Raw genomic sequence first — 16,482 nt, 5'->3', positions numbered from 1 at the left:
TACAGAAAATGAGCATCAAAGACACTAATGTCATCCTTTTAGAATTGGCCAATGCATAGGTTCATATTCTCAATAAAGTACTTGCAAAACAGAAAACTACATTAGTAAACAATATCTTCCTACTCTCCTCCATATGGATTTGAGTAGGAATTGTGATATGTACTCCTTCTCCATTGATATCATCATGTCCTCCAAAGTCCCTGATCATCATCCACAGTACTACAATTATCCAACACATCCCATTTCTCTCATTACTCCTCATCATCATCTAGAATTTGGCTTAGCACTCCTCACCCTAATATAGGGTAATTGTAGCTTGTCACTATTCAATATTCTCCTGCCTTGAACATCCAGATCCACAAAAGAGTTCACATGTACAATGTCATGCTGCACTAATGTTAAATTAGCAAGATGATCAGATAACTTATTTCCTTCCCTCAACATATGTGCTATTTGAAATACACTACTAGCCATTAGGGTTTTGATCTCCTCTACCTGATTGATAATACTCCAAGGGGGTTCCCACATTCCATCCAATACTCTTTTCATAAATAAGGAGTCAATTTCAATCAAACAAGAAGAAAAATGTGATTGAACTATGTACCTTAGAGCCTCCAGAATTGCCTGAACTTCAACTACATTGTTGGTAGCATCTTCAATTTCATATGCATGTGCATAGATTAGATCTCCAACTCCATTCCTGATGCAAAAAAGCATATGAAGCTCTACCATTGGTCCCTCTACAAGCACCATCTGTATTACACTTGATCCACCCTACGGGAGGCAATTTCCATAGCACCTTTGTATATCTTAATCTAGCAACATGTTGCATCAATTTTTCATGCAAATCCAACCAATTGGCAGTGGCTCCTGAAAAACCTGGTCTTCTCGCCTTCAACAACATATGTATGGAATTAGAAACTTGAAAGATCAACTTGTTGATGGACACACTCTTCCCATACATGCCTGAATTCCACTCCTTCCATAAATGCCATACAATTAGACATGGAATAGCTTGAAACACTGCTTTCAAGCTTGAATTCATTGACCTTCTCCATCAATCATTAATGACTTGCAATAGTTATTTCCCTTCTATATTGATCCCTGTAGGAGCACAAAAGTATTTCCATAGAAATTTGGCTCCTAGAGACCTCTAGAATACATGAGCTATTGTTTCCTCCTTAGGGTTCCTAAAACACCAACACATAGATAGAATTAGGCATCCTATTCTTCTTAAGGATTCATCTGGGGGTAATTTGGCTTACCACAGCCTCCACGTGGAAAAAAATCTTGAATGGTAAATCTTTTACTCAAATGAATCCGTAAAGCTTGCTTTCCTGCCTTCTTTTCCTTCTTTTCCTTATACATTGCCATGCAGACTTCACTAAAAACTGACCCTTTCTTTCCAAATTCCACCATGGTTTATCCTTCATAGTACAGCATTGAGGTGGTGCAATGGTTTCTAGTATATGGGCAGCAAGATCATCAGGTAGTAAGTCCCTTATAAATCATTCATTCCAGGCCCCATTCTCCACAACCTCATCAACATGTACAATGGTTTCATCACACCAATGTTCTAGACCTGAAGCATGGTAGAGTGATCCAAGTACAGTCCAATTGTCATACCAAAAGAAAACATTGCTACATTTTAATTGCTACCAAATCTGATGCTCAACAAGGTCCCTCATTTCCAGCATTTTTCTCCACGCATGAGATCCATCCATCCAAGGAGCTAGGACCTCATTAATCTTCTTGGAATACTTATTTCTCATGAATGCAGTCCGCAAAGTATCTTTGTTCTATAGTTCTATTGTAGCTTAGCAAATAGTGCTTTGGACACATCATGTAGTGACCTAAAGACCTCCCTCATCTTTTGGTAGACACAAGGAATCCAATGACCAATTCCTTGCCCTACCATTTCCCGAGTTGCTCCAATAAAATCTAGCAAACATCCTATGAAATTGAGCGATTACATATGGAGGTGAGTTCACAGCTGATAATAGATGGATTGGTATGATTTCATGCACATGTGAGATCAATAATGCTCTTCCACCAATAGATAGAAATTTACCCTTCCAAGATTGAAGCCTTTCCTGCACTTTGAATATGATATCCTTGTAGAAATCCTTTTGCCCCCTACCGTAAAAGATTGGACAGCCAAGATATGTAAAGGGGAATGGGTGCCTTTGAAATTGTGTAATGAGATGTATTGTATTGGGTTCATCTGCAGGTGCTCCTTCATGCATGTAGAAAGATGACTTCTCCTTGTTAACCTTCTGCCCAGAAGCAGCCTCATACTCCTCCAAAACATTCATGGTCAATTGAATTTCCCCATAGTATGATGAACTAAATATGATAGTATCATCAGTATATGAAAGATAATTGTTATTGTGACTCCACTTTGGCATCCCAAATCCAATGAAGACCGGATTATCAAATAGAGCATCCAAGGCCCTCCCAAGTACCTCACCAGCCAGAGAAAATAATGTAGGATATAAATGATCCCCTTGCTTGACTCCTCTTGATGATCTTAAGAAACCATTGGCTTGGCCATTTAACAACACTGAGTACCAATTGTTTGAGACCAATCTAAACACCATGTCAATAAATACCTCTCCAAACCCCATCTTTCAAGGTTTTCAACCTAGCAGACTTATTCTTTTTGGACCGTGCACAATCTATACTCTTGCGGACCAGGAATAACATGCAATTTATGCTCTTGTGTTAAGGAACGTATTTGTTTTCTTCATGGATAGTATCTCTTCATGAATTTTCCATTAATGGGGCTAATCCGCAAACCTTCTAAGTCAACTATCTTGTAAGGCACTTAAGTATACCTCTTGTGCAATATATTTTCTATCCCACTTAGCAGAGAATTTGTCTCCAGATCGACGAGAGGTAATAATAGGCCTTTTCACCACAAGAACTTGGTCACCCACTTGGAAAGATCTAAGGCGAACCTTTTTGTTAAGAGATCGAGACAAGCGAGCTTGATAAAATTCAGGGCCTTCTTAGCTTCAACCTCTTTTCATCAAGAGCTTCCAGTTCTTCAAAGTGTAAGCGGGCATTTTCTTCATCAATGAGTTCTTCTTGAATGGCAAGCCGCAACAATGGGATTTAATGCTCAAGTGGGAGGTCTGTTTCAACTTCATAAATAAGTGAATAAGGAGTTGCTTGCGTTGGTTTGCGATATGTGGTCCTATATGCCCAAAGAGATTCTTCCATTATCTCATGCCAATTTTCTCTTAGACTTAGAGACAACCTTTTTCGACAAGTTGCATAGTGTCTTGTTAAATGCTTCAGCAATCCCATTGGTAGCAACATAATACATGGAGGAATTGCATTGCTTTAAGCCAAAAGGATCACATATTTTATTCATCAACTTGTTATCAAATGACTTACCATTGTCCATCAATATATATCGAGGAATGCCAAAACGATATATAATATTGACTCGGATGAAGTTAGCCACATTTTCCTTCTTTACTTCCTTAAGTGAAACAGCTTCATCCCACTTCAAGAAGTAATCAGTTGAGGCCAAAATGTATAAATGTCAACCAGAAGACTTTGGCAATGAACCAACAACATCCAAACCCCAAGCATCAAATGTCCAAGACACAACAGTTTGGTGCAATACTTCAGGTGGTTGATGTATGAAGTTAGCATGGAATTGGCAAGCTTTACACCTTTAAGCATAATCTAAACAATCTTTCACCATGATTGGCCAATAATACCTCATTCTTTTTATGTGGAAATGAAGTTTTGGCCTAGATTGATGTGTTCCACATACTCCAGAATGTGCTTATTGCAGGGCTTGAAGGGATTCATCAGCCCCCAAATAATGTAAGAGCACTCCATCAAATGATCGTCTATAGATTGTATTTTTGTAATAAAGAAAACGAGGGTCTCTCCTTCGGATTTCTATTTTTCTTTGGGGATTTTCTGGCAATATCCCATAATAAAGATAATTGACTAATGGTTGTTGCCAATCTTCAATTTCAACCTCAAGAACGGCAGCGAGATGCTCAACTTTGCTTTCTTCTTATTCGTAGTCATTTGGTGGAGGAACTACCCATCTTTGGCAAACAGTGACTTGTGTTTGATTCGGCAAGGATAATGTAGAAGCTAAGGCTGCTATGTATCAACTCTCTTATTTCCTTCCTCGACACGTGTTGAATAGTTACCTCTCCAAGCCAACTAATCAGTCTTTGAGAATATTTGAGATATGGGACCAACTCTGGCTTTTTGACCTCATAGCTACCCAAAAGCTGCTTAATCACAAACTTGGAGTCTCCAAAAACTTGTAGTTGCAATTGATTCATAGCAACAGCCATTTCAATCCCAAGTATGAGTGCCTGATATTCAGCAACATTATTGGAGCAACGTTGTGTTAGAGTGAAAGAATATGGAAAAACTTCTCCTTGAGAAATGATAAACATTATACCATCGCTAGCTCCTTCACATTATGCAGCGCTATCGAAATACATCTTCTAAGGAGGTTGAATTTCAATGACCGTTGTATCTTCATTAGGCAATTCATCAGATAACTCCCAATCATCTAGAATTGGATGGTCAGCTAGGATGTCTGTTATTTTTTTTCCTTTTAATGCCTTTTGAGGAACATACACAATTTCAAATTGTTGAAATTGGAGGTACCACCTCGCTAATCGATCACTTAGGACAAGTTAGACATGAAAAACTTGATAGGATTCGCTCTTGAGACAAGTCGCACAATGTGACCTCGGAAGTAATGCTTCAGCTTCTGAATAGAGAAGACAATTGCCAAACATAACTTATCGATAGGTGAATACTTGAGCTCATGGCTTCATCATCCTACTCAAGTAATAAAATGCATTTTCTTTGTCTTCATTGTTTCCTTGAGCCAGAGTGCTCCTACTGACCTTTCATGTGCTGAAATATATAATATTAATGGTTTTCCAGGTACGAGGACCTGGAAAAGGAACCCCTTTCTTCATAGGGCGACTAAATGATTGGCATCTTCCAACCAGATTCAAAATAAAACTTATAAGATATGCAAACTTACCTTGTAAGCTTTTTAATTCATGAATATCCTTAGGCTCGGGCATTTTCAAGATATGATCCACCTTAGCTTGATCAATCTCAATACCTCGATGTCGAACAATAAAATCGAGGAACTTCCTAGAAGTAACTCCAAAGTCGCACTTCAACGAATTCATTTTGAGTTGGTATCTCCGACGTCGTTCAAATACCATCCTCAAATATTGTAAGTGATCATCTCTCTTCCTTGATTTACCACTAAGTCGTTAATATAACACTCCAAGTTTTTATGAAGCATGTCATCAAAAATATTTTGCATGACACGTTGATATGTAGAACCAACATTTTTCAAACCCAAAGGCATTACCTTGTAGCAGTATATACCTTTAGGGGTGCGAAAGGTGGTAAGTTCTTCATCCTTCGGTGCCATGCAAATTTGATTTTATCCAGACGAACCATCCATTAAAGACATCGCCTCATATCAAAGCGTGGCATCAATCATGAGCTCTGAGATGGGAAGAGAAATTCATCCTTAGGACAAGCATTATTTAGGTCCCTAAAGTCAACACAAACTTAGATTTAGCCATTCTTCTTCTTATAGGGACGATGCTTGAAATCCATGTAGGACACTTAACTTCATGAATGAAACCAGACTCAATAAGCTTGTTTACTTCGGTTTCAATCAAGGGAACCAATTCAGGTCTGAAGCGACGTTGTGCTTGCTTTAGAGATGAGCACCTCGTTTGAAAGCAAGATGATGAACAACCACCTTGGGGTCTAAACCTGGCCTCTCTTTGTAACTCCAAGCAAATACGTCTTTGAACTCCTTAAGTAGCTCAATATATTTTCTCTTTCATCAACTGTTAGAGAGGCACTTACATATGTGGGCTTTGGATCTTCAATAGCTCCGAGATTGACTTCTTTTAGTGAATCAATCGTTGTTTTCACCCCTTCTTCAAGCTCAGGTGGTGCATCTTTAGCGTCTTCATCCTCTTGAGGATCACCATCATTGAAAGACAAGTGATGACATACATGAATATCAAGCCACTTTTCCCCAACTTTCGTACGATATGAAGCATTTTGTTCGTCATAAATTGTGATATGCTATGATGACCCTATACTTTCTTCATCTTCCTGACGTTCTTTATTATGGACTATAGTATGAGCCTTTGCTTTGAGGACCTTTCTGCATGAAACTACAAGTTTTGTCTCTCGCCTCATTCTAGAAGGAACCAAACTTGGGCAATCTGTGGTCAAGATCTCCCTTTTAGCAAAGACAGGTACTTGGATCCTTCTATTACTTCAATGACGCTTGTGTTCCTTCTTCAATAGTCCCAACCTATCAAAGACTGAGGTCCTTGGTTTTGCAAGTCGATCAAACATAGAAGGCTTCTCATTAAATGTCGTAGACTCCTATTTAGCAGTAATGTAGTTACAACTTGCCGTTTTTATAGAGATACGGATTGGTGCGGGTTTTTTTGTAACCCAAACCTTCACGTGATTTTTTCGGGAGGGGGGGGTACCCTTTTCCATCATCATCCTTTCAGTAGGATTAGAAGATTTAGGTGAGAGCTTTCCCAAATTGAATGGTTCATTGGGATCATATCCAGCTTTCACTAACAACTCGTAGGCATTTGGGTCAAAGACCTCATTTGTGCGCTTTGCAGGAAGTGCTAGATTTAGAAGAGAATAGTGGTTTGATGATTTGAAAAACCCTTTAAGCAACTTTGTAGACGACTTAAGTGCATCAATTCGCTTGATAGGAATGGTCAAGTCTCCTAACACATTACCTTGTAGTTCAGAAGATGGATCTTCAACCTTCCTTGCCTTTGGGACATAGCGAAGAACAAGAGTCACTTCCTTACTTGAAGATGCCTCATTTATCTTGTTCCTATAATAAAGCACTTGATCTTTTTCCACTGTAATCTTTACCTTACCAATTGTGAAATCAACCTTCTTTACAACACTTTTGGTCCATATCACATCATCAACCTTAACCTCCTTTGAGATATAATTTTTTAAGTAGATTTTTGCATCGGCAAAGTATGATTCAGCTTCGGTAAAAAGATTTATCATCAACAACTATCTTCTTTTCGCACTCATCTTCATAATACTTCAAGCGTTGATAGTAGGTGGATGAAACCACTTTGTTCTCGTGTATCCATGCCCTTCCTAACAAGATATTATATGAGGTCTTTGCATCAATCATGTGCATACATGCACTCGAACGCATATCTCCCATATTTATTTCCACTTTGATAGCCCCAATAGCTTTTTGTCCCCTTTGATTGAATCCTTAAATCATCAAACGACTTTCACATAGTTCTTCCATCGGTATGCCGAGCTCGTTGACAGTAAGAATTGGGAGAATATTGACGCCAGATCCATCATCAATCAAAATACTACTTACTCTTTGCTCAAGAACAAATCCAATCATAAATATGGGACTATTATGGTGTGTTTCACCGAGCAAAAGATCATCATTAGTGAATGTGATTTTTGCATCACAAGTGTCCACTTCTTCAAAAAGACGCTCGGTGAGTTTTTCAGACAATGGAAGCGGCAGCAATGATGGATCTTCCTTCTTTGTCTCTTCCTCATCTACTTTATAACATGAGGCTTTGATATCTCCATACACATCCCCAGCATGGCAGGAATTCTTCTAATGTCACTGGATGACGTATCCTTTAATAGTGATTCTCCTCCATTTTTATTTTGTTCCAATTATTTATTATCATTTTATTCTTGGGTCTTTTCACCATTTTTCCCCTAGTCAATTGCTTACTTGACTCCCTTTGTAAATTTGTCTTACAGCGTCTTTGCTGAGTCACAAGAATCCAACCTTCATCATCAGTTTGACGTGATTTACTTTCCTCTTGAGATCCTTCCTCCACTATTACTTTATTTATTATAGGGAGAAGCAATGGTTTGATCGCATCGATAGGTTCAAAGTCACCAAATTTAATCATATTTGATGATGATGCAGTTTGGATGCCATCACATTCATATACTTTGACAAAGTTGCAAGAGACAATAAGATCAAATGAGCCAAAAGTGACAGAGACTTGATTCGAACTTTCCTTCTCACCTCGAGCAAGATTTTTCCTTCATCGTCCAAGTCCATGACTTTCTCCTTGAAAATGAAGCACTTTTCAATAGGGTGGCCAATTAACTGATGGTACTTGCAAAATTTGAATCATCAGTCCTTCCAGCTTCATATGGCCGCTTTATTTAACTCAAGGAGTTTCAACTCAAGGAGTTCTTCAAAAATTATTGGAACATTAGAGTCTAAGAGTGGATACTCCTTCACTTGTATTTCCTTCAAAGTTAACTTTCTGTCGGCTTTATCCTGTAAGTTCATTGTCTTCGCACTTTGCTTCTTACTCACTTTTGTAGTGAAATTTATTAGCGATGCATTAACATTCGCTGATTCTTTGCTCTCAGACTTTGGCATAAACTTGCCCCCTTTTTTATTTCTTGTTTATCTTTCCCTTTGCGAGGTTCATAAATAGATGGCCCTTGATTTCCACCTAAAGACATCATTAACTCCATATCAGGAGCACGTGTAGCTAATTCTTTAAAAAATTTAGGCTTGATACCCTATAGGATGTAGAAAGGTTCCCAATACATTTCTTGAATACACATTTCTATTCCAGAAGCTTCACTAAGTCTATCTTTGCAGCTGAGGCTTGCATTCCTCCATCGATTGATGAAATCAAAAACCGGTTCATCCTTCCATTGACGTGTATTTTTGAGTTCAACCATACTTACAGTGCGCCTTGTGCTATAGAAGCGAATAAGAAATTCATGTTCAAGTTGCTCCCAGCTATCGATAGAACCAGCCTCGAGATCAGTGTACCAATCAAAAGCATTTCCTTTTAAGGAGCGGACAAACTATTTGACAAGATAATCTCCATGGTTCCAGCATTATTACAAGTTTCGACTAAGTGAATTATTAAAATTTTGGGGGTTGATAACCTACAGGCATCTTCAAACTATCAATTCTTGCAGTGTATGGCTTCGCATATGCGAGAGAAAACTTGGCAGCAACATCGTACTTATCTTTGATGGTTCCCATACTGAAGTCTTTCAATTGGTCAATGGGAATAACCCCGTCAGATGAAATCTGAAGTTTTTTAGGAGTCGTTTCTGCCTTGCAGATGAGTCTCCTTTATCTTGCATCATAGGGAGATTGATTTTGATTTTGATTCAAGGGCTTGTAAAGCTTGGTCTTGAATCTCTGTCTTGTACTTGAGTGAATTATCCACCACGAACAAGTAATTTGATCTTGAACGCCTCGGTATATGATTTGCCCTCGTTCTTGATCTTGAACTTGAACTTGTAGCTTGAGTGTTTGAACTTGTAGCTTGTAGAGAAATCTACGGCGTTTGATCCACGAGCTCTCTGGCTGCTTCTTATTCTCACTTCTGGTGTCTTCTAGCTTTATGAAACCTCTATTTATAGTTGTACGGAGTGGTATGGCTACGCGATTTGATTGGTCCATTCGTACTGATCAATACCATCTAGACACTTGACACAACTCTATTGGTTGTTGATTTGACTTGGTATTCCACCATTTCTTGACACATGGTATGATTTCATTAGCTCATTTATTTTGGCTTGGATTGCCACATTACTTTACATGTGGCATGAGCCTTAGCTTTTAGATGGGCTAATAGCTATTTGGACATTGGGCTAACAAAATGGGTTCATCATTTAATTTGTAGCCTAATTAGATGGACTAGCCAACACATATATATTGGACTTAAATAATTAATCCATTTACTAGCCACGATATTTGTTTGGACTATCATCTTAAATTTAATATAGTCCAAATTATTTTATGAATTTAATCCAATAAAATTTAGGGAAATTACCAGCTATGTCCATTTATAAGTAGCTCATTACAAAAATTGGCCAATTGATAAAATATTACTAATATTAGCCAAATTAGCCAATTAGCAATTTATAGCAAAAAAATATCAAAATTTTGCTTTGTTTTGAGTGGGTGTTATTAGAATAGATTGGGCACAACTTAAGGAGCTTGAATCTCATTTTTGGGATGATTTGGTGAAGTTTTGAGGTGGTTTGAATTGAAAATTCGAAGTAAAAGCTGAACATGAAAAAAATGATATGTGTATCACATATGTATCATATTTGTATTATATTTGTATCAATTGTGTGTCACGTGTATATCCATGTATACCTGTGTGTGAGATACATGCGTGATACATGTTTGATACATGTGTCGCAGAAGACTTTTTTGAACTCGATTTAATTAAGAATTTTGATACAAAACTAGTCCAAATCACCTCCAACCTTCCTCAAATTTTGTATATTGACTTATCTATATATTTTCAATGAATTTCAACTATACCCATTGAAAAAGTTCCTGTTTTGTTTAGATTTTTGGAATATTGTATAGATTTTTATATTTCATCACCTTATTTGCTACCCCGTCCATGAAATTTTCTTTCCGTCTTGTATCTAATGTTGTTAATCATGCTTAAAAATATGGAAGGTGCTTTTTGCATGTGATTCTTTGATAGAAGAACCCTATTATTTGGGTTTTCAATTTTTGTTGGCTAGTTTTGGTAAGTCTATGACTAATGGCTAGAGGTTGGTAAGTTGAGATTTATATGGGACATTTGTATAAGTTTCCCTAAAATTTAATTGTTTACATTCTTATTCACACATGTATTGGCCACACATTAAAACTTATCATCGTGTTTATCTGAAAATAGTTTATTTCTTTATAATTAGCTTTTATTTAAAATAAAAGAGTATTAAACTATACAATTACACTAGTATAATCAAACATGACATTAAATATATTTTAATGAAACTATTGTAAATAACTAAGTGAATAATAACTATTATACTGTACTTGACTTTTAATTATATGGTGCAACCATATAATGTATTACTATTGCAAGAAAAATAAAGTGAGCTTTCACCAAAAGATTTTAGATACTTTTTTTCCATTTGTCCAAGCCCCTACTTTCGGATCATAATGAATTGCTTTATTATTATCAATCGAAAATGAATTAATATTAAAAACTATTAGTACTAATAACTTTGCGTAATAATAAAATAAAAGGGTTAGAAAAACAAAGTTGAAGTAGAAAACAAGGCTTGTTCGATTTCGTAGCCCCAGGGGAGATTCAATTTCGAAGATCGAAGAGTATCAATAAACCAGAATCTAAAGTAAGGATTAGGAGATGATGGGCGACAGTGGCAACGTGCGACAATTGATGTATTTTGCGGTGTTGTTGATGGTTGTGTGTTTATTGCAGAAGAAGGGGGAAGCAATATGGTTGAGTCTGCCAGCGAGTGGTACAAAGTGCGTTTCCGAAGAACTCCACAACAACGTTGTCGTTTTGGCGGATTACGTTGTCATCTCCGACGATCATGTCCATCCCACCCCCACTATTTCCGCTAGGGTATGCATTGCCTTTCTACTTTTTGCTCTTAAATCTTATGGAATCTTCATTTGATATATTCAATTGGATATTTGTGATGATTTAATATATCATATTCCAAGCTTCAGGATTATAAGCTAGAAGAAATATTACCTTTCAATTGTTACCCCTAGGATGAACTGGAATATTGGTTTCTGTTGAATGATGGGTTAAGATTGGAGTGTGAATTTATTGTATCTGTTAATAATGTATAAGTGAAATTGGAGCTGATTATAGGATCTTGCCTAGTGAGTTTCTGTTTAATGTGTGAGTGAAGGTGCCTTGCCAATTTAGTTTTGAACCCAGTATTTATACGAAGAACTGGAAAAATGGTTTCTGTTGAATGATGGGTTAAAAGCGCGCTCTTGTTATTATCTTTAAAAAAGATGAAAGTAGTCAGATTAGAATCATCATTGTTCAGTATTAGCCTAAGCCAAAATCAATCATATTTTCGCTGGAAATGACTAGTTTGCATGTACGATCTACTATTTTATTCCTTGAATGGAAGTATTTCTAATTTAATTATAATGCCCAGTAAAGGACTAGTGGAGATGACATTGGTCTAGAATGCAACATTTGCATATTTCATTGATTTAGTAAAATAATATTTTGGCCAAATACCTGATAGCCCCTCAATTTGGTACGATTTGTCAGGTAGATACTCCAACTTAGCTAGTGAAGAGATAAACATCTCTGCTTGACAGAGCTGTGTCACATGAACACCTCATGCTGACATGGCAAATCGTGTGTTTTACACTTGCATTTGAGAGCGTAAAAAGCTTAAGTTATGCTTCTTCTCTTTCTTTTTTCCAAAACATTTCACATTCCTTCAAAAAAAAATTGGTGAAACACAAAAGGGAAAAAGAAGAATGAAAGGAGATGGACTATTTGATGAGTCTCCCATGGGAATTTCACGTTAGGTTCTTTTTCAATGATGGTGAAGGTGACAGTTCACTGTCTGGAACAAAAGGGAAAAAGAGATGAAATGCAAAGGATGGGTGTTGTTTGCCAGTTGGAGGATTTCCAATAAAGCTTGGCGAGGCTTCACTTTTTCTGATCTTCACTCGCTTGGAGATTTTTAGAGAAGTATATGTTTAGGTGCTATATTTTGGTTTTGCTTTGAGAGGAGGGCAGAAGAGAGGAGGTGAGAAGCGAGAAACTTGTTACTGAAAACTATTTTCCATCAAGGTTCGCTAATGGTGGTCAGTTTTTCGGTGCTCTAGAAGTGTTCCAGGGTCGTGGTAGTGCTGTCAAAAGAGGCCGGGTTTTTAACAGAGAAGGGGAGTTAGCGTGATAGAAAAGAAGTCGTAGTTGCTGGAAAGTTTTTGCAGTCATGTTCTCCGGTGTTGAAGGTGAAGGTCTTTGATGATTTGAGGCGTCATTTTATATAGGTGATATAAGCATGAAAACACAAATGTAAAATGGCAATAGAAAAGGGAAGAAGAAGATTGAAGGTAGATGCAAACTTGATTCTAATAGATAATAAATGGTAAAAGGAACCACATACCTTTTATTAAGAAATCAAAGTAAAACCTGGTCTATATGAAACCCTTGAGAGGAATGATTCCTCAAGCAAGCTCCATTGTAGTTTTCAAGCAACAAATGCATAGTCCAATTCTCACAAGAGAGTTCTATTATCATCAAAGTCCAAATCCTGCAAAAGAAAGACTAAAGATTAGCCTAACATTGAGCTAAATACCCATAATTAGGCTCTTAAACAGATTGGCATTTTTAGTTACAAGATTCTGCCTAGTTAGACGTCACCAGGGATCGCGGATTCTGGAATTTCAGCTATCTTCACGATCATGATGTGCTCAGATCCAGCAGGTTCTATCTGATCCTTGTTTGCCATTTTTTCCTTTGATTCTTTATCTCCCTCCTTGGATTCCACTTGCACAATATTGTAAACTCCCATGGGTGATCCGAAAGTCTTCTAACGCCTCTATCTTCATGATTACTCCTTGCAAGTCCTTGAACTCCTTAGCTTGACTTCTAGTGAAAGGCCTTGATGCTCCTTGATTCATATCAATAAGGGAGTTGGGGTTCGTACTGGTGGCTTTCTGTGTACTGTGGTGTCATTAGAGGAAATGGGTGGTGTAGTGGTTTTGAGTGAGTGTTGTTTTGTGGTGGTGAGTGTTGAAGTTTGAGGTGAATCTGTAGTGGCTTTGTGATGGTTAAATGGCCTTCTGCACCGGTTGCCTATATACAAGAGGTTCTCTACTCTGCCCAAAATTAGAGAGCCTTGCATAAAAGTACGGTTCTCTATAAAAGACACCCGAACATCTGAACAAATAGGAATCTCGTGGGTGCATAGATTTCCTTGTGTGATTTTCAGGTATTAACATAGACAGACACATACAGTAGTTGATGTGAGAAAATAGAGAAAATCTTTGTGTCTCTAGACGGTTGTGAGAGAGAGCAGAAACCAGTATACATTGCAAATATGTGAATAGTGATGTCTAACATTGAGTGTTATTATAGCTAAAAGTTTATGATGGCTAATTGGTAGGTAACACTGTTAGGGCTTTTGCAAAATGGTGAACCAAGAGCATGTATTCGCCCATAATTAAGTAGACAGATGGTTGTCCGTTATTGGAATTATTTTCTTCTTAAAAGCTTTTGCCATCCATTCAAAAGCATAGTTTTAAAGGCTATATCAAAGTGTATTCTTAATTTGCTCAGTGTAACTTTTAAGTTACTGTTGAAATTATATCATGTGCTTATTCTTTTTTACGTCCATCTCTGTGCGTTCACAATGCTGGTCCAGTAATGCTAGAAATATAAAATAAAAAGCTGCGCATTGTATCTTGTTATATAACTTCACTACATTTTGATGACAATCAAAGCAAAAACTCACACATACACACAAAGTAGAGTAGGGTGCTGGAATCCGAATAATTTGATTTCAGGTGGCATTCATTTGTATATAATGGATTTTGATGGCCCTTCGTTAAAAGGAATAGCTTTTGGGGTGGTGTATATTTGCCTTCTTTTGCCCCCTTGAGCCTCAGTCAGGATTTGCTACGTATTTAGTTGAGAAAGCCAGTTAGCTCATATGTTGGGCTAGAACATAAATAGATTCATGTTGACTAAAAAATGTGACTTGTGTATTAATTTTGCAGGTCACCTCGCCATATGGGAACACCCTTCATCACAAGGAGAACATAACACATAGTCAGTTTGCCTTCACAACTACTGAGGCTGGCAACTACTTAGCTTGTTTTTGGGCCGATAATCCAGGAGGTGGGAGTCTGAGTGTTAACATTGACTGGAAAACTGGAATTGCTGCCAAGGATTGGGAATCAGTTGCCAGAAAAGAGAAGATAGAGGTGAGATATTGAGTAGTTCAATAGGGAACCAATGATGGTATCTTGTATCCAACATCATGGAGAGTAGCGACAGTGAAAGCAAGACCCGCAAATTTCTAAAATCTATTCATCCAATGCCTCGTTTTTTCAAAAAAAAAAAAATTCATCCAATGCCTCGTGATAAATAAGTTACTATGATACACATGGTGGCATAATATGATTCCTTCTTTACATAAGATGGTTGATGAATAACAGATCATATAGTGAGGCAGAGTCTATTTGAATTGGTGATAGTCTTGAGAAATTTCTTGAAAAGACGAGAAGTTGTAAAAATTACTAGTAAATATTGCTGTTCCACATCTTTTCAAAAAAAATATTGCTGTTCCACATGAATCCTAGATCTTTCCCTGCATTTTCTTGTCATTCTGTGTGTTGTTTGGCATGGTTCTGTGCATAGAAAACACTTGCAAGTATTTTTGACATCGGTATATGTTTGGCATGGTGTAATGGATACTCCTGCCTATATATTGACTCTGGGAAAGGATCATATATGGTGCTGTTATCTTGTTCTGTTAAGTTGATATTTCCATTGTTCTAAAAGCTCTAAGAATTTTACTTAACTTTCTACCTGTGGTAGGGTATTGAACTCGAGCTGCGAAAGCTTGAAGGAGCTGTGGAGGCCATTCACGAAAATTTGATTTACTTGAAGAACAGGTATATAGCTTATGGAGGCAACAATTTTTATTTGTTTGCATTTGTTCTTTAATCTTTTTACTCCTTTTGCCCCTTCAGGGAATCAGAGATGCGGGCTGTGAGTGAAACGACAAATGCACGGGTTGCTTGGTTCAGTATCATGTCTTTGGGAGTCTGCCTTGTAGCATCAGTGCTGCAAATATTATATTTGAAGCAATATTTCCAAAAGAAGAAGCTAATCTAGACTTTCTTTAGGTGAAAGTTTTTCCGGGCTAATAGAAAAAAACCTTAGTTCTACCATCTTTTGACACTTTTGTTAGCAGTGTTTTTTTGTGATATTAGTGGATCCTGCTTTTACCGTGTCAAACAACAAAGAGAAGATTTACTGTCCAGTTTTTAATGTCCAGTTTTTTTGTGCATACAAGGACTACAGAAATACTATGTGCAGCATAACTTGGAACCATTTGCTTTTCTTATTGTCCTTTCTTCATTAGTTGACAATGTTGTACATTCTCTGAAGCATCTGCTTAGTTAAGTAGCACCACTATTTGCCTCTAATGATTGTGAGCTCTGGGTTAGGTGATGGTTTAAGTTACATACACTAAACAGTGTAAATAATTTCTACACTATCAACACAATTCAACTGGATATAATAGGTTATTTTATTTTCCAGGTTACTATGTTAGATTTGTTATAAAAAATTACATATTGTTGGTGAACTTAACCTTATAGGGTAAAAAAAATATTCACTGCTAGTGGAATGAAATAGAAATCAGTTCATTCCCCTAAATGGGTTCTATGGTTGCACATAGTGCTTTTCTTGACGAAAATGTATGATTAGTTTTGCTTTAATTGATTAATTATGGAAGATCTTACTTCTGCTACTCCATTTGGAGGATAGCTGTAATGGAACAATGAAGATTAGGGCTAATAAATATGCCCATAGTAAACAAATAAATAAAAAATCTCTGATGTGCTTATAAAAATTACAATATCTCCCT

At 37.1% G+C, this 16,482-nt stretch overlaps 1 protein-coding gene across 1 annotated transcript; it reads left to right on the top strand.

Moving 5' to 3' along the window:
- Positions 1-11,100: 11,100 nt before the first annotated feature.
- On the top strand, positions 11,101-15,974 carry LOC109237354 (transmembrane emp24 domain-containing protein p24delta3-like). The gene is made up of 4 exons (XM_019403658.1): positions 11,101-11,462; positions 14,603-14,809; positions 15,426-15,502; positions 15,581-15,974. The coding sequence occupies exons 1-4, from the start codon at positions 11,241-11,243 to the stop codon at positions 15,723-15,725; spliced, it is 651 nt and encodes a 216-aa protein (XP_019259203.1). The 5' UTR covers positions 11,101-11,240; the 3' UTR covers positions 15,726-15,974.
- The last annotated feature ends 508 nt before the right edge of the window (positions 15,975-16,482 follow it).

Source organism: Nicotiana attenuata, unplaced genomic scaffold, assembly GCF_001879085.1.
Source record: "Nicotiana attenuata strain UT unplaced genomic scaffold, NIATTr2, whole genome shotgun sequence".
Classification (NCBI taxonomy): Eukaryota; Viridiplantae; Streptophyta; class Magnoliopsida; order Solanales; family Solanaceae; genus Nicotiana; species Nicotiana attenuata.
Note: the sequence above shows the minus strand (reverse complement) of the source record. Positions and strands in the feature narration are given on the sequence as shown.

Bases quoted from the DNA above. Each gene is read 5' to 3' on its own strand.
- LOC109237354 (XM_019403658.1), top strand. From the start codon at position 11,241: ATGATGGGCGACAGTGGCAACGTGCGACAATTGATGTATTTTGCGGTG. The intron at 11,463-14,602 runs GTATGCATTGCC...TTAATTTTGCAG, and splicing joins CCCCCACTATTTCCGCTAGG to GTCACCTCGCCATATGGGAA. The intron at 14,810-15,425 runs GTGAGATATTGA...TACCTGTGGTAG, and splicing joins CCAGAAAAGAGAAGATAGAG to GGTATTGAACTCGAGCTGCG.